General features: G+C 53.7%; 1 protein-coding gene across 1 annotated transcript in view; it reads right to left on the minus strand.

Moving 5' to 3' along the window:
• phldb2b (pleckstrin homology-like domain, family B, member 2b) overlaps positions 1-22,080 on the minus strand; it is a 329,018-nt gene that overhangs the window by 228,932 nt on the left and 78,006 nt on the right. Inside the window, exon 5 of the mRNA XM_038802341.1 lies at positions 17,333-17,515. Coding sequence (XP_038658269.1) covers positions 17,333-17,515 — 183 coding nt within the window. The remainder of the gene's footprint in view (positions 1-17,332; positions 17,516-22,080) is intronic.

Below are 22,080 nucleotides of genomic sequence, written 5' to 3' on the forward strand. Positions count from 1 at the left end.
AGATATAGGGTTGGGTGGGGAGGGTAGATATAGGGCTGGGTGGGGAGGGTAGATATAGGGCTGGGTGGGGAGGGTAGATATAGGGCTGGGTGGGGAGGGTAGATATAGGGCTGGGTGGGGAGGGTAGATATAGGGCTGGGTGGGGAGGGTAGATATAGGGTTGGGTGGGGAGGGTAGATATAGGGCTGGGTGGGGAGTGTAGATATAGGGCTCGGTGGAGAGTGTAGATAAAGGGCTGGGTGGGGAGTGTAGATAAAGGGCTGGGTGGGGAGTGTAGATAAAAGACTGGGTGGGGAGTGTAGATAAAGGGCTGGGTGGGGAGTGTAGATGTATGGTTGGGTGGGGAGGGTAGATATAGGACTGGGTGGAGAGGGTAGATATAGGGTTGGGTGGGGAGGGTAGATATAGGACTGGGTGGAGAGGGTAGATATAGGGCTGGGTGGGGAGGGTAGATGTGGGGCTGGGTGCGGAGGGTTCACATAGGGCTGGGTGGGGAGTGCAGATATAGGGCTGGGTGGGGAGGGTAGATATAGGACTGGGTGGAGAGGGTAGATATAGGGCTGGGTGGGGAGGGTAGATGTGGGGCTGGGTGCGGAGGGTTCATATAGGGCTGGGTGGGGAGGGTAGATATAGGGCTGGGTGGAGAGGGTAGATATAGGGCTGGGTGGGGAGGGTAGATATAGGACTGGGTGGGGAGGGTAGATATAGGGCTGGATGGGGAGGGTAGATATAGGGCCGGGTGGGTGGGGGTAGATATAGGGCCGGGTGGGGAGGGTAGATATAGGGCCGGGTGGGTGGGGGTAGATATAGGGCCGGGTGGGGAGGGTAGATATAGGGCCGGGTGGGGAGGGTAGATATAGGGCTGGGTGGGGAGTGTAGATATAGGGCTGGGTGGGGAGGGTAGATATAGGGCTGAGTGGGGAGGATAGATATAGGGCCGGGTGGGGAGGGTAGATATAGGGCTGGGTGAGGAGGGTAGATATAGGGCTGGGTGGGGAGGGTAGATATAGGGCTGGGTGGGGAGGGTAGATATAGGGCTGAGTGGGGAGGATAGATATAGGGCCGGGTGGGGAGGGTAGATATAGGGCTGGGTGGGGAGGGTAGATATAGGGCTGGGTGAGGAGGGTAGATATAGGGCTGGGTGGGGAGGGTAGATATAGGGCTGGGTGGGGAGGGTAGATATAGGGCTGAGTGGGGAGGATAGATATAGGGCCGGGTGGGGAGGGTAGATGTAGGGCCGGGTGGGGAGGGTAGATATAGGGCTGAATGAGGAGGATAGATATAGGGTTGGGTGGGGAGGGTAGATATAGGGCTGACTGAGGAGGGTAGATATAGGGCTGGGGGGGAGGGGGGTAGATATAGGGCTGGGGGGGAGGGGGGTAGATATAGGGCTGGGGGGAGGGGGGTAGATATAGGGCTGGGGGGGTGTCGTTATAGTGCTGGGGGTAGATATAGGGCTGGGGGGTAGATATAGGGCTGGGGAGGGTAGATATAGGGCTGGGGAGGTACATATAGGGCTGGCGGGGGGGGGGGGGGGGGGGGGGGGTAGATATAGGGCCGGGTGGGGAGGGTAGATATAGGGCTGGATGGGGAGGGTAGATATAGGGTCAGGTGGGGAGGGTAGATATAGGGCTGGCTGAGGAGGGTAGATATAGGGCTGGGGGGGGGGGGGGGGTAGATATAGGGCTGGGGGGGGGGGGTAGATATAGGGCTGGGTGGGGAGGATAGATATAGGGCTGGGTGGGGAGGGTAGATATAGGGCTGGCTGAGGAGGGTAGATATAGGGCTGGGGGGGGGGGGGGGGGGGTAGATATAGGGCTGGGGGGGGGGTAGATATAGGGCTGGGTGGGGAGGATAGATATAGGGCCGGGTGGGGAGGGTAGATATAGGGCCGGGTGGGGAGGGTAGATATAGGGCTGGGGGGGGGGTAGATATAGGGCTGGGGGGGGGGGGGGGGTAGATATAGGGCCGGGTGGGGAGGGTAGATATAGGGCTGGGTGGGGAGGGTAGATATAGGGCCGGGTGGGGAGGGTAGATATAGGGCCGGGTGGGGAGGGTAGATATAGGGCTGGGTGGGGAGGGTAGATATAGGGCCGGGTGGGGAGGGTAGATATAGGGCTGGGTGGGGAGGGTAGATATAGGGCTGGGTGGGGAGGGTAGATATAGGGCTGGGTGGGGAGGGTAGATATAGGGCTGGGTGGGGAGGGTAGATATAGGACTGGGTGGGGAGTGTAGATATAGGGCTGAATTCTCCAGTCACTCAGCCGCTTGTTTCCTGGTGATGCACCGTTTGCTGGTGACGGGGTTCTATCTTCCTGACGTTTTTCAATGGAATTTCCCATTGAAGCCACCTCACAGCGCCTGGAATCCTGAAGGTGGGAGACGCTCCCAGAGCCGGAGAATTAATTGTGATGCACATTGTAACATGACAGTTGTGGGGGACAAGCTGCAGAAACCAACTGTTCTCATTCTCTCTGCTATCCATTCAGATGTTTGTGAAACTCATTCGTTGGATTTCCAGATTCCCTGAAGTGATCGATGTCAGGCATGAAGGGGCTGAATTTCATAGCTAGACATGATGTATGTTGTCAGCTCACATGAACGTGGTGGGCTGGGCAGGGCAGGGCAGGGCGGGTCAGGTGGTATAAACAAAGGATCCCATGGTATCTGGAAAGGACATGGGAGAAAGAGGAGAGTGAGCAGGAGAGAACAATTGTCACATTGAGGAAGAACGTTCCAGTCAAGTACTTTTGAATAGTGACATGTTTGTAATCTAGGAAACATGGCAGCTAATTTGTGCATAGTGTTGAGGGTGGAGGGTGTTGAGGGTGGAGGGTGTTGAGGGTGGAGGGTGTTGAGGGTGGAGGGTGTTGGGGGTGGAGGGTGTTGGGGGTGGAGGGTGTTGGGGGTGGAGGGTGTTGGGGGTGGAGGGTGTTGGGGGTGGAGGGTGTTGGGGGTGGAGGGTGTTGGGGGTGGAGGGTGTTGGGGGTGGAGGGTGTTGGGGGGTGGAGGGTGTTGGGGGTGGAGGGTGTTGGGGGTGGAGGGTGTTGGGGGTGGAGGGTGTTGGGGGTGGAGGGTGTTGGGGGTGGAGGGTGTTGGGGGTGGAGGGTGTTGGGGGTGGAGGGTGTTGGGGGTGGAGGGTGTTGGGGGTGGAGGGTGTTGGGGGTGGAGGGTGTTGGGGGTGGAGGGTGTTGGGGGTGGAGGGTGTTGGGGGTGGAGGGTGTTGGGGGTGGAGGGTGTTGGGGGTGGAGGGTGTTGGGGGTGGAGGGTGTTGGGGGTGGAGGGTGTTGGGGGTGGAGGGTGTTGGGGGTGGAGGGTGTTGGGGGTGGAGGGTGTTGGGGGTGGAGGGTGTTGGGGGTGGAGGGTGTTGGGGGTGGAGGGTGTTGGGGGTGGAGGGTGTTGGGGGTGGAGGGTGTTGGGGGTGGAGGGTGTTGGGGGTGGAGGGTGTTGGGGGTGGAGGGTGTTGGGGGTGGAGGGTGTTGGGGGTGGAGGGTGTTGGGGGTGGAGGGTGTTGGGGGTGGAGGGTGTTGGGGGTGGAGGGTGTTGGGGGTGGAGGGTGTTGGGGGTGGAGGGTGTTGGGGGTGGAGGGTGTTGGGGGTGGAGGGTGTTGGGGGTGGAGGGTGTTGGGGGTGGAGGGTGTTGGGGGTGGAGGGTGTTGGGGGTGGAGGGTGTTGGGGGTGGAGGGTGTTGGGGTGGAGGGTGTTGGGGTGGAGGGTGTTGGGGTTGGAGCAGGTTGGTGGGGTTGGAGCAGGTTGGAGGGGAGAGGAGGTTGGAGGGGAGAGGAGGTTGGAGGGGAGAGGTGGTTGGAGGGGAGAGGTGGTTGGAGGGGAGAGGAGGTTTGAGGGGAGAGGAGGTTGGAGGGGTAGAGGAGGTTGGAGGGATAGAGGAGGTTGGAGGGGTAGAGGAGGTTGGCGGGGAGAGGTGGTTGGAGGGGAGAGGTGGTTGGAGGGGAGAGGTGGTTGGAGGGGTAGAGGAGGTTGGAGGGGTAGAGGAGGTTGGAGGGGAGGAGGAGGTTGAAGGGGGTGGGGGAGGTTGGAGGGGGTGGGGGAGGTTGGAGGGGGTGGGGAGGTTGGAGGGGGTGGGGAGGTTGGAGGGGGTGGGGAGGTTGGAGGGGGTGGGGAGGTTGGAGGGGGTGGGGAGGTTGGAGGGGGTGGGGAGGTTAGAGGGGGTGGGGGAGGTTGGAGGGGGTGGGGGAGGTTGGAGGGGTAGAGGAGGTTGGAGGGGTGGAGGAGGTTGGAGGGGGTGGGGGAGGTTGGAGGGGGTGGGGGAGGTTGGAGGGGGTGGGGGAGGTTGGAGGGGGTGGGGGAGGTTGGAGGGGTAGAGGAGGCTGGAGGGGTAGAGGAGGTTGGAGGGGTAGAGGAGGTTGGAGGGGTAGAGGAGGTTGTAGGGGTAGAGGAGGTTGGAGGGGAGGAGGAGGTTGGAGGGGGTGGGGGAGGTTGGAGGGGGTGGGGGAGGTTGGAGGGGGTGGGGGAGGTTGGAGGGGGTGGGGGAGGTTGGAGGGGTAGGGGAGGTTGGGAGTTGAGGAGGTTGGGGGTGGAGGAGGTTGGGGGGGTGGAGGAGGTTGGAGGGGAGAGGTGGTTGGAGGGGAGAGGTGGTTGGAGGGGTAGAGGAGGTTGGAGGGGTAGAGGAGGTTGGAGGGGAGGAGGAGGTTGAAGGGGGTGGGGGAGGTTGGAGGGGGTGGGGAGGTTGGAGGGGGTGGGGGAGGTTGGAGGGGGTGGGGAGGTTGGAGGGGGGGGGGAGGGTGGAGGGGGTGGGGAGGTTGGAGGGGGTGGGGAGGTTGGAGGGGGTGGGGGAGGTTGGAGGGGTGGGGGAGGTTGGAGGGGGTGGGGGAGGTTGGAGGGGGTGGGGAGGTTGGAGGGGTGGAGGAGGTTGGAGGGGTGGAGGAGGTTGGAGGGGTGGAGGAGGTTGGAGGGGGTGGGGGAGGTTGGAGGGGGTGGGGGAGGTTGGAGGGGGTGGGGGAGGTTGGAGGGGGTGGGGAGGTTGGAGGGGGTGGGGGAGGTTGGAGGGGGTGGGGGAGGTTGGAGGGGTAGAGGAGGCTGGAGGGGTAGAGGAGGTTGGAGGGGTAGAGGAGGTTGGAGGGGTAGAGGAGGTTGGAGGGGTAGAGGAGGTTGGAGGGGTAGAGGAGGTTGGAGGGGAGGAGGAGGTTGGAGGGGGTGGGGGAGGTTGGAGGGGGTGGGGGAGGTTGGAGGGGGTGGGGGAGGTTGGAGGGGGTGGGGGAGGTTGGAGGGGTAGGGGAGGTTGGGAGTGGAGGAGGTTGGGGGGTGGAGGAGGTTGGGGGGGTGGAGGAGGTTGGGGGGTGGAGGAGGTTGGGGGTGTGGAGGAGGTTGGGGGGGTGGAGGAGGTTGGGGGGGTGGAGGAGGTGGGAGGGGGTGGAGGAGGTGGGAGGGGGTGGAGGAGGTGGGAGGGGGTGGAGGAGGTGGGAGGAGGTGGGAGGGGGTGGAGGAGGTGGAGGAGGTGGGAGGGGGTGGAGGAGGTGGGAGGGGGTGGAGGGGTGGAGGATATGGGAGGGGGTGGGGTAGGTTTGGTGGTGCAGGTTGGGGGGGTGAAAAAATTGGGAGGGGGTGGAGAAAGTTGGGAGGGGGTGGAGAAAGTTGGGAGGGGGTGGAGAAAGTTGGGAGGGGGTGGAGAAAGTTGGGAGGTGTGGAGGGGGGAGGGGTGGAGGAGGTGGGAGGGGGTGGAGGAGGTGGGAGGGGGTGGAGGAGGGGGTTGGAGGGGGTGGAGGGGGTGGGTGGAGGGGGTGGGTGGAGGGGGTGGGTGGAGGGGGTGGGTGGAGGGGTGGGTGGAGGGGGTGGGTGGAGGGGGTTGGAGGGGGTGGAGGAGGGGGTGGAGGAGGGGGTGGAGGAGAGGGTTGGAGGGGTTGGAGGTGGGGGTTGGAGGGGGTGGAGGTGGGGGTTGGAGGGAGTGGAGGAGGGGGTTGGAGGGAGTGGAGGAGGGGGTTGGAGGGAGTGGAGGAGGGGGTTGGAGGGGTGGAGGAGGGGGTTGGAGGGGTGGAGGAGGGGGTTGGAGGGGTGGAGGAGGGGGTTGGAGGGGTGGAGGAGGGGGTTGGAGGGGTGGAGGAGGGGGTTGGAGGGGTGGAGGAGGGGGTTGGAGGGGTGGAGGAGGGGGTTGGAGGGGTGGAGGAGGGGGTTGGAGGGGGTTGGAGGGGGTGGAGGAGAGGGTTGGAGGGGGTGAAGGAGGGGGTGGATGAGGTTGGAGGGGGTGGAGGAGGTTGGAGGGGATGGAGGTGATTGGAGGGGGTGGAGGTGGTTGGGGGGTGGAGAAGGTTGGGGGGTGGAGGAGGTTGGGGGGTGGAGGAGGTTGGGGGGTGGAGGAGGTTGGGGGGTGGAGGAGGTTGGGGGGTGGAGGAGGTTGGGGGGTGGAGGAGGTTGGGGGGTGGAGGAGGTTGGGGGGTGGAGGAGGTTGGGGGGTGGAGGAGGTTGGGGGGTGGAGGAGGTTGGGGGGTGGAGGAGGTTGGGGGGTGGAGGTGGTTGGGGGTGGAGGAGGTTGGGGGTGGAGGAGGTTGGGGGTGGAGGAGGTTGGGGGTGGAGGAGGTTGGGGGTGGAGGAGGTGGGGGGGGTGGAAGAGGTGGGGGGGTGGAGGAGGTGGGGGGGTGGAAGAGGTTGGGGGGGTGGAAGAGGTTGGGGGGGTGGAAGAGGTTGGGGGGGTGGAAGAGGTTGGGGGGGTGGAGGAGGTTGGGGGGGTGGAGGAGGTTGGGGGGGTGGAGGAGGTTGGGGCGGGTGAGGGGTGGAGGAGGTTGGGGGGGTGGGGGGTGGAGGAGGTTGGGGGGGTGGGGGGTGGAGGAGGTTGGGGGGGTGGGGGGTGGAGGAGGTTGGGGGGGGTGGGGGGTGGAGGAGGTTGGGGGGGTGGGGGGTGGAGGAGGTTGGGGACCTGGGGGTGGAGGAGGTGGGGGGGGGGTTGTGGGGGTGGGTGGGAGAGGAGGTTGGGGGGGGTGGGGAGTGGAGGAGGTGGGGGGGGGGGGGGTGGGGGGTGGAGGAGGTTGGGGGGGTGGGGGTGGAGGAGGTTGGGGGGGTGGGGGGTGGAGGAGGTTGGGGGGTGGGGGGTGGAGGAGGTTGGGGGGGTGGGGGGTGGAGGAGGTGGGGGGGTTGTGGGGGTGGGGGGTGGAGGAGGTTGGGGGGGGGGGGGGGTTGTAGCGTGTCAGGGGGATGCAGGGGGCTCAGAGTTGGGGGGGTTGGGGAGTTCAGGGCAGTGAGTGAGGAGTAACTTCCAGTTACTGTGAGGCACTCAAGGCTTTTTCTCTGGGAGGGTCAGTCCAAACACAGGGACTTGAAGAATCCTGTCCTGTGAAACATCCTGTTAACCAGTTCATGGCAGTGTGGAGCTGCCTTGGTGAGGCAGTGACTAAGTATTGCACTTGGAGCAGAGAACCTCTCCTGGTTTGAACAGAGCTGCTGAAGCAGCAGAACTGCTTGAGGAGGGCTGGAAATGGGCTCCATGGACCGTCTGACACTTCAGCTCAGACTAATAACCATCTCTGAAGTTACCGGGAGAATTAAACTGAAACACAGAAACTGCTGCACACACAAACCTCCAGCTATCCTATCACCATCAGCAGATCTTTTGATTTCTCTCTCCCCCTCTGAGCGATTTTCTCCTGAAATGCATGTGGAACTGTGCAGACACAGGGTTTAAAAATGCCCTCCAAATGCTGTACACCGGTCTGGTACATTCAGACACTCAGTTCCTGCCCCCTCTGAACGCCCCAACACCAAGAGCAGACGCAACCCTTTCCCACTAACTCACTGAGGCAGCCTTTACACTGGGGGGGGGGGGGGGGGGGGAGTGTTTCTCAAGACATCAGCACACAGCCCAAAGCGCAGTGTGTTCCTTACTGATGCCTTCTCTCGGAATTGGATGTTCTGACACACACACATCCCTCCAATTTATAGAGCCTCTGCATCTCCCTCCGCTCTCTGCATTCTCCTCTCAGTAACACTGGGCAGGCCCCTCCCGGCACTCTCAAAACTTTCGGACTGAGTGTCCGTAATGTACAAGCACTGACCTTCCCTCCTGTCCAGGGGCTGCTATGTGGCCACACTCTGTCTCAGAAGTTGCAACCGGTCCCTTGTGAGAGATCGACGCCAGGCACTTTCAGTTCAGTTTCAGTCTGGAGAGAGAGAGTTCAGCCCCCTCCCACACCGCCTCCACCATCCCTCAGCAAGGGGGGAGGACCCCAAATTTCCAGCAAGCCAAGCTGCCCCCCCCCCCCCCCCCCCCCGGGAGCCGACAGTCAGATCGGAGACTGCGTCCACTGCGAATTGTTTGCGAAGACTGGAAGAATGTGAAGTTTCCTGTTTAAATGCTGTTCCAGTTTGAGAGACTGCAAACCACATGTTTATTAAATCCAGTCAGCCCGCCTTCATTAGGAGTCATTTATTGTGCAGAGAAGAATGTGTATAATCCAATAATGAATAGGTGCTGCTCTCCGACTTTCCCCAATGAAAACGCTGAGCGTTAAACAACATTCCAGCGTCTGCGATGGTGCTGCAGGCTCATTCACACAATCAACATCTTTCCCAGAGACATCTAGGGGTGGACGCCCCTGCTGCTGGGATTGGAAAGTGGGTGTGACAATGTTCTCCTGTGAAACTCCCAGGCGCTACCGAAATGCAAGTTGTTGCTCTTGCTGAGGTGTGAAATGGGTGGTTGATAGCTGGGCCCAGTTCACAGGACCGTGCTGTCTGTGACGACCCCCTCTGCTGAGGGTCAGGTAACACAGACCACAGGTTGACCCAATCCCACCCAGGAAACCCTGCCACAAGCGGCATACATAATAGGCACAGACAGAAACAAGCACATATACATACTGACGCACACATACACAGACAAAAACACGCGCACACAGACACGCACACAGACACACAGGCAGAAACACACAGATATACACTCATACATACAGATGCACACACACACAATACACATACAGATGCACACACATGACAGACGTGCACAGACACATGCAGAAAGAGACACACGCCAACAGATGTGCACACACACACGCACAGATGGACACACCGACAGATGTGTCCACATACACACACACACAGACACACAAACACGCACAGTGATGCACGCTCAATTACACAAAGACGAGAGTTGGATGCAATCGAGGCTTTATTACACTAAGATGTGTGGCCTCCTGGAGCAGCTGGCGAAGTGGCTGCTGTACTGGAGCACACATAGTTATACTCCGCCTACTGGGCGGAGCCAGCCTTTCTACTTGTAGTGCAGAGCCTTACCACAAAACACCTACACCAACATCCTCTATATACAATATATACATCAGTGGTGACTACCACACACAGTAACACACACAGTCACACACAGACACAACCCCATATGAACCAGTGTTTATCAGCTGCACATTGCAGGATACTACACTCCCCCAATGTGGCCATTGCTGGCAAGGCCACAATTAGAGGTTAGCACTGCTGTCTCACAGCTCCAGGGTCCCGGGTTCAATTCCAGCCTTGTGTGGAGTTTACAGTTTCTCCCCGTGTCTGTGTGGGTTTCCTCCAGGTGCTCCAGTATCCTTGCAGTCCAAAGGTATGCAGGTTAAGTGAATTGACCATGCTAAATTGCCCCTCAGGTTCCAAAGATTAGGTGGGGTAATGGGGATAGGGCGGGAAGTGGGCTCTTTTGAAGGGTCAGTGGAACTTGATGGGCTGAATGACCTTCTTCTGCACTGTAGATTCAACGATTCTACGAGTTATTGCCCATTCCTAATTGCCCCAAGGGCATGAAAAGTGAAGCTCACTGTATTTACCGAGAGTTCATGTTCAAAGGTCAAGTTATTGATAAACACTAGTCAGTTTGGGCAACAGAAATATTGTGGGATTGGAATCGGACAGAAAGGCAGACCTGCATGGCACCTTTCATAACATCAGGGCATTCCAAAGTGCTTCAACTAATGACATACTCTAAACGTAATGTAAGGACACACAAAAGTCAATTTTCACACAGCAAGATCCCACAAATAGCAAATGATCTGCTTCAGAATTACTGGTCAAGGAATAAATATTGGCCAGTGCATTAGGGAGAACTCGCCAACTCTCCTTCAGAATGGTGCCATGGGATCTTTTACACCCGTCTGAGGGGCCTCAGTGTGTCTCATTCGAAAGACGAGAGCCTCTGACTGTGCAGCACTGCAGTTCATTCAATGTTCAAGTCCCTGGAACTGCTGACTCGGAAGTGAGTGTCACTGAGTCACTGCTGACACTGGATACTCTGGTAGATGTGGGATGTTCCCTTCCTTGAAGGATATTAGTGAACTAGTTGTGTTTTTCCAACAATCCAGTAGATTTAATGGGTATTTGCTGGCACCAGTACACAAAGATTTAATGAATTCAATTTTGCAATCGAATAGGATGGGAATTAACCTCCTGCTGTAACCGTGAGGCTATGATTACATATCTCAGAAAGTTATCTGAAGTGGAATTTCTAGTTTATCAGTCAGAGATTAAAGGTGACCTCGGACTATGAAGCAGCCTCCTCCTTGTCGGAAGGCGAGATTGCTGAATAAACAATCACATCTCTGAGTGGTTTTAAATGATTGGCCTGGGGATTCATACGTAACTGCAGAGGGAATCCCACTAAACACGAGGAAGGATTGCTGGGAAATTAAATCATTCCTTGCAATAAATACCAAACGGCTTCCTTCCAAAATGGACTGGTAGAAATCGCTGCAGATATTCACCTTCATATAGAGTTAATCTGACCACGATATTTACCACAGGGACATTAACCAATTCACTGAGTTCCTGTCTCAGAATTTGTGATCTCACTCGAGAGGCCATTCTGGCTATTCCCAGCTTGCTCAATACTCACTGTATATTTTACAGGGGCTACAGGAACAGGCCTGGGGGTTGTATGTCCAAGTCACTGAATGTGGGAAGGCAATTGAGATCGTTGTTAAAAAACATTTGAGATCCATCGTTTTGTTAATAGTACAAAAATAAGGAGGCTGTATCAAACCTTTATAAATCACTGATTCGGCCTCAACGTTTTAAAAATGTTTAAAATATAAATTTAGAGTACCCAATTATTTTTTTTCAACTAAGGGGCAATTTAGCGTGGCCAATCCACCTATGCTGCACGTCGTTGGTTGTGAGGGGTGAAACCCACGCAGACACGGAAGAATGTGCAAATTCCAAAAGGACAGTGACCCAGAGCCACGATCGAACCTGGGACCTCGGCGCCGTGAGGCAGCAGAGCTAAGCACTGTGCCACCATGCTGCCCAGAGGCCTCAGCTATTGTATCTAATTCTGGGTACCACTGTTCATGAGAACGAGAGGACAGATAACATTATCACAGAATCTACAGTGCAGAAGAGGCCCTTCAGCCCATTGAGTCTGTATCGACACATGAAAGACACCTGACCTGCCAACCTAATGCCATTTGCCAGCACTTGGCCCATAGCTTTGAATGTTATGGATGTGCCAAGTGCTCATCCAGGTACTTTTTAAAGGATGTGAGGCAACTGGCCTCTACTACCCTCCCAGGCAGTGCGTTCCAGACCATCAGCACCCTCTGGGTAAAAAGGTTTTCCTCAAAACCCCTAACCCTCCTTGAACTTGTGTCCCCTCGTAACTGACCCTTCAACTAAGGGGAACAGCTGCTCCTTATCCACCCTGTCCATGCTACTCATAATCTTCTACACCTCAATCAGGTCACCCCTCAATCTTCTCTGCTCCAGCGAAAACAACCCAAGCCTATCCAACCTCTCTTCATAACTTAAATGTCCCATCCCAGGCAACCTCCTGGTGAATTGCCTCTGCACCCCCTCCAATGTTATCACATCCTTCCTATAATGTGGCGACCAGAATTGCACACAGTACTCCAGCTGAGGCCTCAGCAAAATTCTATACAACTCCAACACAACCTCCCTGCTTTTGTAATCTATGCCTTGATTGACAAAGGCAAGTGTCCCACAATTTGGTTTGTAGTTCTCTAATTAATCTGTTCCTATCCCTTTCTACCTTTTTAAACAATGAAGTGGAGATGCCGGCGTTGGACTGGGGTGAGCACATTAAGAAATCTTACAACACCAGGTTAAAGTCCAACAGGTTTGTTTCAAATCACTAGCTTTCGGAGCACTGCTCCTTCCTCAGGTGAATGTTTTTAAACAATGGTATGGACGGGAGACGATGGCCGAGGGTAATATCACAGGATGAGTATTCCAGAGGCCCAGGCTAATCCTCTGGGGACTTGGGTTCAAATCCCGCTACAGCAGGTGGTGGAATTGAAATTCAATTCATGAATCTCTGGAATATAAAACTTGTCTCAGTCATGATGACCATGAAACTATCTTTGATAGTTTCTGGTTTTCCTTTAGGGAAGATATCTGCCATACTTACCCGGTTTGCCCTACATGTGAGTCCAGATCACAGTCACGGTTGACCTTGAAATGGCCGAATGAGACACTGGGGGCAATCTACTGACCACGTTGTGCCTGACCGGTGGCGTGACGTGGCCGGAAGATGGTGGGTGCGCCTCACGCGCGCTTCCTGGCAGCCACTACACCTCGTGGGATCTACCCAAGTCCCTGCGAGGCAACGTGAACAGTATCCTGCCCACAATGAGCGTGACCAAGCCGTGCGCATTTAAGTAGGTTTTAAACCCCCCCATAACTCCCCATCCCCTGCCCATTCTCCCCATCCCCCACGCACTCCCCACCTCCCCACCCATACTCCCCACCTCCCACACACTTCCCATTCACCCCATATTCCCCACCCCCCCCGTCCACACTCCCCATCCCCCAAAACTCCCCATTCCGCCCCCCCCCCCCCCCCCACCGATACTCCAATGCCCCACCCCCACAATGAATGGCACCTCATAATGCCCTCTCTGTGACCCCACAGGAGAAGGTGGTCCACAACAGACAGGTGAGTCTGTCTGTAGGTGAGCCTACGAGGAATGGCCCTCGGAGGTGGCAGAGTGGGGTGTCCAAGGACAGATCTGTCACCGATGTAGAGGTGAGGATCCACCGGCCCCACCCAGATGTGAATTGTTAATGTCATATACACTGACCCATCCCTCCCATTGACCACATGTCCTTTCTCCCGCAAGATCCTCATTCGATGGTGCCGGCCCACCTGGCATGCCCCCCCCCCCCCCCCCCCCCCCCCCCCCCCCCCCCCCCCAATCCCCTCCGCCCATGAGAACACCTTGAGGAGACCACCTGATTTTCATCATGACTGTTACCCCCACGCTCCACCAGCACAGAGATACACACCTCGGTGGGCAACAGTAGTGTACAGGCTTCTGGGCACAATCTAGTGAGCACCACACTGATGCACATCAGGTGGAGACAAGAACATCCAGGCGAGACAATAGTCGGGACGGCTGCTGGATCCCAGGACCCAGCTGGGTTCCAGCCAGATGCTGAGCCTCTGGACCAGGTTTACCCGGAGCTGATGCAGACGATGGGGTGTGGCCATGATATTCAGAGGGTGATGTCAGTGATCCTCTAGCAGGTCCATAGCCGATTGGAGGAGTCCCAGAAGCTGTGGGTGCAGGAGATGGCACCGACAATGCATGGCACTGACGCCAACATTGCTTGGGCATTGTTTCTCAGCCTTTTGGCTAAGATGAGCATGAGGTCAGGTGTAATGCCTGGATCTGGGATGTCTCTCTTGTGGGAACCATGAATTGGATTCAATTTGAATTCATTTTTGGAGCAGGCAAGGAGCTGGATTAGGGTAACTTGATAAGGTGGATTCAAAAGGTGGATTCAAAATTGGCTTAATAGGAGACAAAGGGTGATGACAGAATTTTAGTGACTGGAAGCCAGTGACCAGTGGTGTACCACAGGGATCCGTGCTGGATTCTTGTGTTTGCCATTGATATAAACAACATAGATGACTATGTGGGGGGTAGGATCAGTACGTTTGCGGATGACACAAAGACTGGCCGGGCGGTTAACAGTGAGGTTGAGTATCTTGGGTTACAAGAAGATACAGGTGGGATGGACAAATGGGCAGAAATGTGGCTGATGGAATTTAACCCTGAAAAGTGTGAGGTCATACACTTTGGAAGGAGTAATGTGACAAGGAATTAATCAATGAATGGTCTGACACTGGGAAGATCCGAGAGACAAAGGGCGGTATGAATATAGCTCGGCTCATTCACCTGTTGCTTCAGATTTGTAACACGGTCGTACTGCCATATACTTTGGTATATTTGTCCATAGTCCCTGAAGGCTCTCCACTTTAATAACATCTTTACCATAGCAAGGCAACCCGAACTGAACACAATACTGCAGGTGCGGCCTCACCAACGTCCTGGCGTATTGTGCAACATAACCTCCTAACTTCTATACTCAATGCCCTAACTGATGAAGGCCAGCATGCCAAAAGCTTCATCATTCCCCTATCTACCTGCGACTCCACCTTTAGAGAACCATGTACCTGAACTCCAAGGCCCCTCTGTTCCATGATACACCCGAAGGTCCTAGCATTCACTGTGAAAGTCTTATCTTGATTTGACTTTCCAAAATGCAACACCTCACAATTATCTGTATTGATAACTTTCCTCACGGTCTACAATACCACCTACTTTAGTGTCATCTGCAAACTTACTGATCATGCCTTTGACATTCTCATCCAAATCGTTGATATAGATAACAAACAGCAATGGGCCCAGCACTGACCCCTGACCCCTGAGGCACACCATTAGTCACAGGTGTCCAGTGTGACAAGCATCCTTCCACCATTACCCTCTGCTTCCTACCATCAAGCCAATTGTATATCCAATTGGCTTTTGGCAAGACCCCACATAGCACACTGGTCAGAAAGGTTAAAGCTCATGGGATCCAAGGGAAAATGGCAAGTTTGATCCAAATTTGGTTGAGTGACAGGAAGGAAATGGTTGATGGGTGTTTTTACGAACTGTTCTCAATAAGGTTCTGCAGGGTTCAGAAGCAGGTCACTTATTGCTCATGGTCTAAATAAATGCTCAGTGTCTTGGCCCCCACAGCCTCCTGTGAGAGAGAATTCCAGCACCCTCTGAGTGAAGAAATTTCTCCTAATCTCAGTCTGTATCCTGAGACTGTGACCCCTTGTTCTAAACCCCTAGTCCGAGTAAACAACATCCCTGCCGGTCTGTCCAGCCTTGCCAGAATGTTATACGTTTCAATCAGATCCCCACTCATTCTTCTAAACTCCAGTAAATACAAACCCAGTCATCCTAATCTCTCCTCACACGACAATCCTCCCATCCCAGGGATCAGTCTGGTGAACCTTCGCTGCACTCCCTCTCTGGCAAGTATATCCTTTCTTAGGTAAGGAGTCCAGAACTGTACACAATGCCCTGGCTGTGGTCTCACCAAGGCCTTGTCCAGCTGCAGTAAGACATCTTTGCTCCTGTACTCAAGTTCGCTTGCAATGAAGGCCAATACCTTTTTCCTTTCTGTTTGCTGGCTGCTCCAGCATGCTTGCTTTCAGTGACTTGTGTGCAAGGACACCCAGGTCCCTTTGTCTGTCAACATTTCCCAATCGATCACCATTAAGATATAAGTCTGCCATTCTGTTTTTCCTTCTGTCGATAACTTCACATTTATCCACGTTATACTGCATCCGCCCTCTATTTGTCCACTCACCCGACTTGTCTAAATCACCTTAAAGCCTCATAACATCCTTTAGAATTTAGAACAGTACAGCACAGAACAGGCCCTTCAGCCCTCGATGTTGTGCCGATCAATGAGCACCCTACTCAAACTCACGTATCTACCCTATACCCGTAACCCAACAACTCCCCCTTAACCTTACTTTTTTTTTTAGGACACTACGGGCAATTTAGCATGGCCAATCCACCTAACCCCGCACATCTTTGGACTGTGGGAGGAAACCGGAGCACCCGGAGGAAACCCACGCACACACGGGGAGGACGTGCAGACTCCGCACAGACAGTGACCCAGCCGGGAACCGAACCTGGGACCCTGGAGCTGTGAAGCATTGATGCTAACCACTATGCTACCATGCTGCCCAAAATCGCTTATTGTCACGAATAGGCTTCAATGAAGTTACTGTGAAAAGCCCCTAGTCGCCACATTCCGACGCCTGTTCGGGGAGGCTGGTACGGGATCCTTCTCACCATTCACATTCCCATCAACTTTCATTTGTCAGCAAATTTGGAAATATTACATTAGTTATCTCATCCAAATCATTGATGTATATTGTGAATAGCTGGAGCCCAAGCACTGAAGGAAAGTGATAGATTTCTAGACACGAAAGACATCAAGGGGTGAGAGAGTGGGGGTGGAATTGAATGGAAAACATTTGATGTTGATTTGTGGCAGTTGTTTCAGGGAGTTTCCCGCCGGCGTGTCGGCGAGTTCCCCACCGCTATCAAACGACACTTAGTCAGTTTTTTGGGCCCTGGGGAGTTTCTCACCGGTTTAGCCCACACTTGGAGCAGGATTCTTCTGCCCCGCCCGCTGCAAGATCGCCACAGACCATGTAAAGGCCCATTGACCTCGGGTGGGAATTTCTGGTTGGCGAGCGAGCGGTGCCGGAGATTCCCGCCTTTGAAACTTTTTCCTCACTGGGGAGCTGAACTCCAATATTGGGCCGCCATTTTGAAAGGGTGCCCCGATCTCTAAGTGAGCGTGTCGGTCACGACCCACCCGTGGACAATGTCACCCCCACAAACATGACCATTATCCCATAGCCCTCTGGCATGCTCACAGCCTGCCACGCTCACCAGCCTGGCCTGGCACACACTCCAGCCTGGCACACACTCCAGCCTGGCACACACTCCAGCCTGGCACACATTCCACCCTGGCATGCTCGTCGTCATCCTGGCACAAATGCTGGTCTTGCATGTTTGCCAACCTATCATGCTCACAGGCCTGGGACATTAGCTGGTATGGCGCCCTCGCCAGCCTGGCACACTCACAGGCCTGGAATGCGTGCCAGCGTGGTTCCCTCGCCATCCTGGCACACTCATCAGCCTGGCACACTCGCCCAGCCTGGCTCAATCACCAACCTGGGGCATGGCACACTGACCCCTTGAAATTCAAAATAATGTGCCAATGTCAATTAAGATTGGAGGGGGGGGGGGGGGCAGCATGGTGGCGCAGTGGGTTAGCATTGCTGCCTCACAGCACTGAGGTCCCAGGTTCAATCCCGGCTCTGGGTCACTGTCTGTGTGGAGTTTGCACATTCTCCCCGTGTTTGCGTGGGTTTCGCCCCCACAACACAAAGATGTGCAGGGTAGGTGAATTAGCCACGTTAGTTGCCCCTTAATTGGAAAAATCAATTGTGTACTCTAAATTTCTTTTTAAAACAAAGAAAAAATAAAAATTAAAGATTAGATGGCGCAAACTGCACCTACCCTGTGTCAGTTGAGTGGGTTCTTTTACCATAAACCCTTCCATGGTGCAGAAATTTCCACAGGGGTACAGCTTGATCAGCCCCTTCCAATTTTCAATGTAACAGTGCTCAGCCTCCACGTCTTCACCTTGTAATATAATGTCCTGAGGTACTGGAGCATCTTCCGTGCCAATCCTGGTCTTACCTGAGGATGAAAAACAAACCATTACATTCGGGACAATTAGTCTGAAATTCTTAATCCAGGTGACAGGATCTTGGTTCCGATGTTGATGCGGAGTTGATGCTGTCTCAAACACATTTTGTGCACATCTTCCAACTATTGCTCCATGGCACTGCCCTCTCGCTAAAACATACAGCGCAGAAACAGACCATTCAGCCCAACGTTTGTGCTGGTGTTTATCATAGATAGGATAGATTGGGGAGGTTGTTTCCACTGGCGGGTGAAAGCCGAACTAGGGGGCACAGCCTCAAACTAAGGGGATGTAGATTTAGGACTGAGCTGAGGAGGAACTTCTTCACCCAAAGGGTTGTGAATCTATGGAATTCCTTGCCCAGTGAAGCAGTTGAGGCTCCTTCATTAAATGTTTTTAAGATAAAGATAGATAGTTTTTTGAAGAATAAAGGAATAAAGAGTTATGGTGTTAGGGTGGGAAAGTGGAGCTGAGTCCACAAAAGATCAGCCATGATCTCACTGAATGGCAGAGCAGGCTCGAGGGGCCAGATGACCTACTCCTGCTCCTAGTTCTTATGTTCTTATGTAATATCAAGAAAATGAAGAACTAGGAAAGATGATTGATTAATATCATGAAAGATTTGCATTTATGTAGCATCTCTCATGTGAAGAAATTCCCCAAGGTGCTTCACAGCGGTGGAATCAGGTAGAAATGGAGGCCATGGGAAAGAGGGAGATGTGAAAGTTCGCTGATTTCCGACAGGTCCTCAAGGAAAGGCAGAATAGTTTCGGGAGTATTTCCAGGACATGGAGCTTCGAGGCACAGAGAGACTGAGAATGCACAAGAGGCAAGATTGGGAAGAGCAGACAGTTCGGAGAAGGGGATGGGGTGATAGAGATATGGGAAGATGACACCCAGAAGCAAGTTAAAGAAGATGGATGTTGGAAATTCTCCTTGGGATATTTCAGTTCCAAATTGATCGATCCAGCTGCCTATGACTCACAGGCAGATATTCCAACCCCTCCCCTCAGCATATATCAGCATAAACACAGAGGTCACTCAGATCTCAGAATAAACAACAAAAACAAGGGTTGATGCAAATGAAATGAAATGAAATGAAATGAAAATCGCTTATTGTCACGAGTAGGCTTCAATGAAGTTACTGTGAAAAGCCCCTAGTCGCCACATTCCGGCGCCTGTCCGGGGAGGCTGGTACGGGAATCGAACCGTGCTGCTGACGTGCTTTAATAGCCAGCGATTTAGCCTGGTGAGCTAAACCAGCCCCACAGAAATTGGATTCTTTCCTGAACTTGTTTACTTTATGTCCTGTGTTTAGTTTATCCGTTTATCCAGCTCTAGAGTCAGGCATATTCTATGGAGCTTCAAGTAACCCCGCCATGGATTTACACTGGCTCTGTGAGGAACAGAACAAGCTGTAATATTACCACATTGCTGAGAACACATATCAAATCACTTTCCTTCTGGGCTGAACTCATTGACTCCTTTTACATCAAACCCTGTGGAATTGAGCAATGGTAGAAACAATAGAGATTTTTATTTTCAAATTCAATATTGTGAGCCCTCACTTTGAAATAATCAATATCTATTAAATCAATATCAATCTATTTTCAATCATTACCTCCGGCCCACTGTTGCGTCTGGTGTGAAGATTAATTCGATGATTAAAGTCAAACCACAATTCAGTTTGGATGTCGCACAAATCTTCGCTGGGTGTTGTTCTTCATTCTGATGAATGAGTGTGTTTACAGCAGAGAGAGAGACATACAGATGCACACACACATTCGCACGCACACACAAACACACGCACGCACAGGCAGACACACACACACACACACACACACGCAGCGAGAGAGTAAAGGTGAGAAGCCTAGTCTTTCTGCTTACTGAGTTAATCAAACTCTGTCAGCAACTCGCAGCAAGCAGCACAGCTTGTCTTCCTCAGCAGTCGGAACCACAGCTGGTGAGCAGGAGTTGGGACTTTGCTCGCTGACTCTTCCCTCCCTAACCCAGGGGAGCTGACCTTTACTGGAGCCCCTACCTCCACCCTGTCTGCATTGAGGCAACACAGCACAGAGCAGGGATTAAACACTGCAGCCTGCTGAATTCAGTTTGTCTGCAGATTGAAACTGATCAACACTTCCAGGAATTTAACCGAATATTAACCTTCAACTGGGTGGTTCAGGTAATGGTCTCGTCAGTCAAATATCCAGGAATAAGTCCAAAGATGTGCAGGTTAAGTGGATTGGCCATGATCAATTGCCCCTTAGTATCCAAAGATGTGGAGGTTAGGTGGGGTTACGGGGATAGGGCCTGGGTAGAGTGCTCCTTCAGAGGGTTGATGTAGACTTGATGGACTGAATGGCCTCCTTCTGCACTGTAGGGATTCTATGATCTTTGAATAAGGTCAGAGAGAGTTGACTGTCCTGATCAGTTCACTCCTGTGTGGATAGTGGTGTAGTGGTAACGTCACTGGATGAATAATCCAGAGGCCCAGGCTGTAGCTCTGGGGACATGGCTTCAAATGCCACCAAGGCAGCTGGTGAAATTTAAATTCAATTAATAAATTCTGGAATTTGGGGACTTCGGGTGGTGGCAATTTGTCTGACTTCTCCTCATAGCTAATGCCCTCCACACCAGGCAACAGTGCCCTTTTCTGCACCCTCTCCAAAGCCTCCACATCCTTCTGGTAGTGTGGCGACCAGATTTGAACACTATACTCCAAGTGTGGCCTAACTAAGGTTCGATACAGCTGCAACATGACTTGCCAATTCTTATACTCAATGTTCTGGCCGATGAAGGCAAGTGTGCCGCATGCCTTCTTGACTACCTTCTCTACCTGCGCTACCACTTTCAGTGACCTGTGGACCTGTACACCCAGATCCCTCTGCCTGTCAATACACTGAAGTGTTCTGCCATTTACTGTGCAATTCCCACCTGTATTAAAGCTTCCAAAGTGCAATACCTCACATTTGTCTGGATAAGCACCATCTGCCATCTCTCCGCCCAAGTCTCCAACCGATCTAAATCCTGCTGTATCCTCTGAAAGTCCTCATTGCTATCCGCAATTCCACCAACCTTTGTGTCGTCCGCAAACTTATTCATCAGACCAGTTACATTTTCCTCCAAATCATTTATATATATTACAAACAGCAAAGGTCCCAGCACTGATCCCTGCGGAACACCACTAGAAATAATGTCCTCTTGGGAAGGAAATCTGCTGTCCTTCCCTGGTCTGGCCTATATGTGACTCGAGCCCCACAGCAATGGTTAAGACGTTCATATCAAAGGCAATTCGGGGTGGGCAACAAATACTGGTCTTGTCAGCAATGCCCACATCCCATGAAAGAATTATTTAAAATTATCAAATGCCTATGTTCTGTTTGACTCCTCTTCCTACTACTACTGGATTCTCAAATGATCTCTGAAGTACTGCACATCCCATTGTTTAATAACAGAGGAAAAACAAAGTGTTGAACAGGTATATATTTGGGGCAGCACGGTAGCAAGGAGCAGCAGGGTAGCATGGTGGTTAGCATAAATGCTTCACAGCTCCAGGGTCCCAGGTTTGATTCCCGGCTGGGTCACTGTCTGTGCGGAGTCTGCACGTCCTCCCCGTGTGTGCGTGGGTTTCCTCCGGGTGCTCCGGTTTCCTCCCACAGTCCAAAGATGTGCGGGTTAGGTGGATTGGCCAGGCTAAATTGCCCGTAGTGTCCTAAAAAGTAAGGTTAAGGGGGGGGTTTGTTGGGTTACGGGTATAGGGTGGATACGTGGGTTTGAGTAGGGTGATCATTGCTCGGCACAACATCGAGGGCCGAAGGGCCTGTTCTGTGCTGTACTGTTCTATGTTCTATGTGTCCATCTTCACTGTGGAAGATTTGTGCAAGACAACTTTCCACAGACACTTGAAAATCAAGAGGTAAACGGAAGAGAGAAACTTAAAACTATCATCATCATGAGGGAAAACTATTAGATATAAACCGCTGTCAACTCCCTGGACCTGATAGGATAGAATCCACGGTGCAGGAGACCATTCAGCCCATCGGGTCTGCACCGACCCTCTGAAAGAGCACTTCACCCAAGCTCACTCCCCCGCCTACTTTAATGTCACAAGTAAGCTGACATTAACACTGCAATGAAGTTACTGTGAAAAGCCCCGAGTGCCACATTCTGGCGCCTGTTCGGGTACACAGAGGGAGAATTCAGAATGTCGAATGCACCTAACAGCACGTCTTTTGGTATTTGATGGAGGAAACCTGAGCACCCGGAGGAAACCCACGCAGACACGGGGAGAACGTGCAGACTGTGCACAGGCAGTGACCCAAGCCGGGAATCGAACCTGGGACCCTGGCGCTGTGAAGTGACAGTGCTAACCACTGTGCTACCGTGTTAGCCATTAAGCCCTTAATCTGACCAACACATCTTTTTTGGATGCTAAGGGGCAATTTAGCATGGCCAATCCACCTAACCTGTGCATCTTTGGACTGTGGGAGGAACCGGAACACCAGAAGTTAACCCACATAAATACGGGGAGAAAGTGCAAACTCCACACAGACAG

Source organism: Scyliorhinus canicula, chromosome 7 (genome assembly GCF_902713615.1).
Source record: "Scyliorhinus canicula chromosome 7, sScyCan1.1, whole genome shotgun sequence".
Taxonomy (NCBI): Eukaryota; Metazoa; Chordata; class Chondrichthyes; order Carcharhiniformes; family Scyliorhinidae; genus Scyliorhinus; species Scyliorhinus canicula.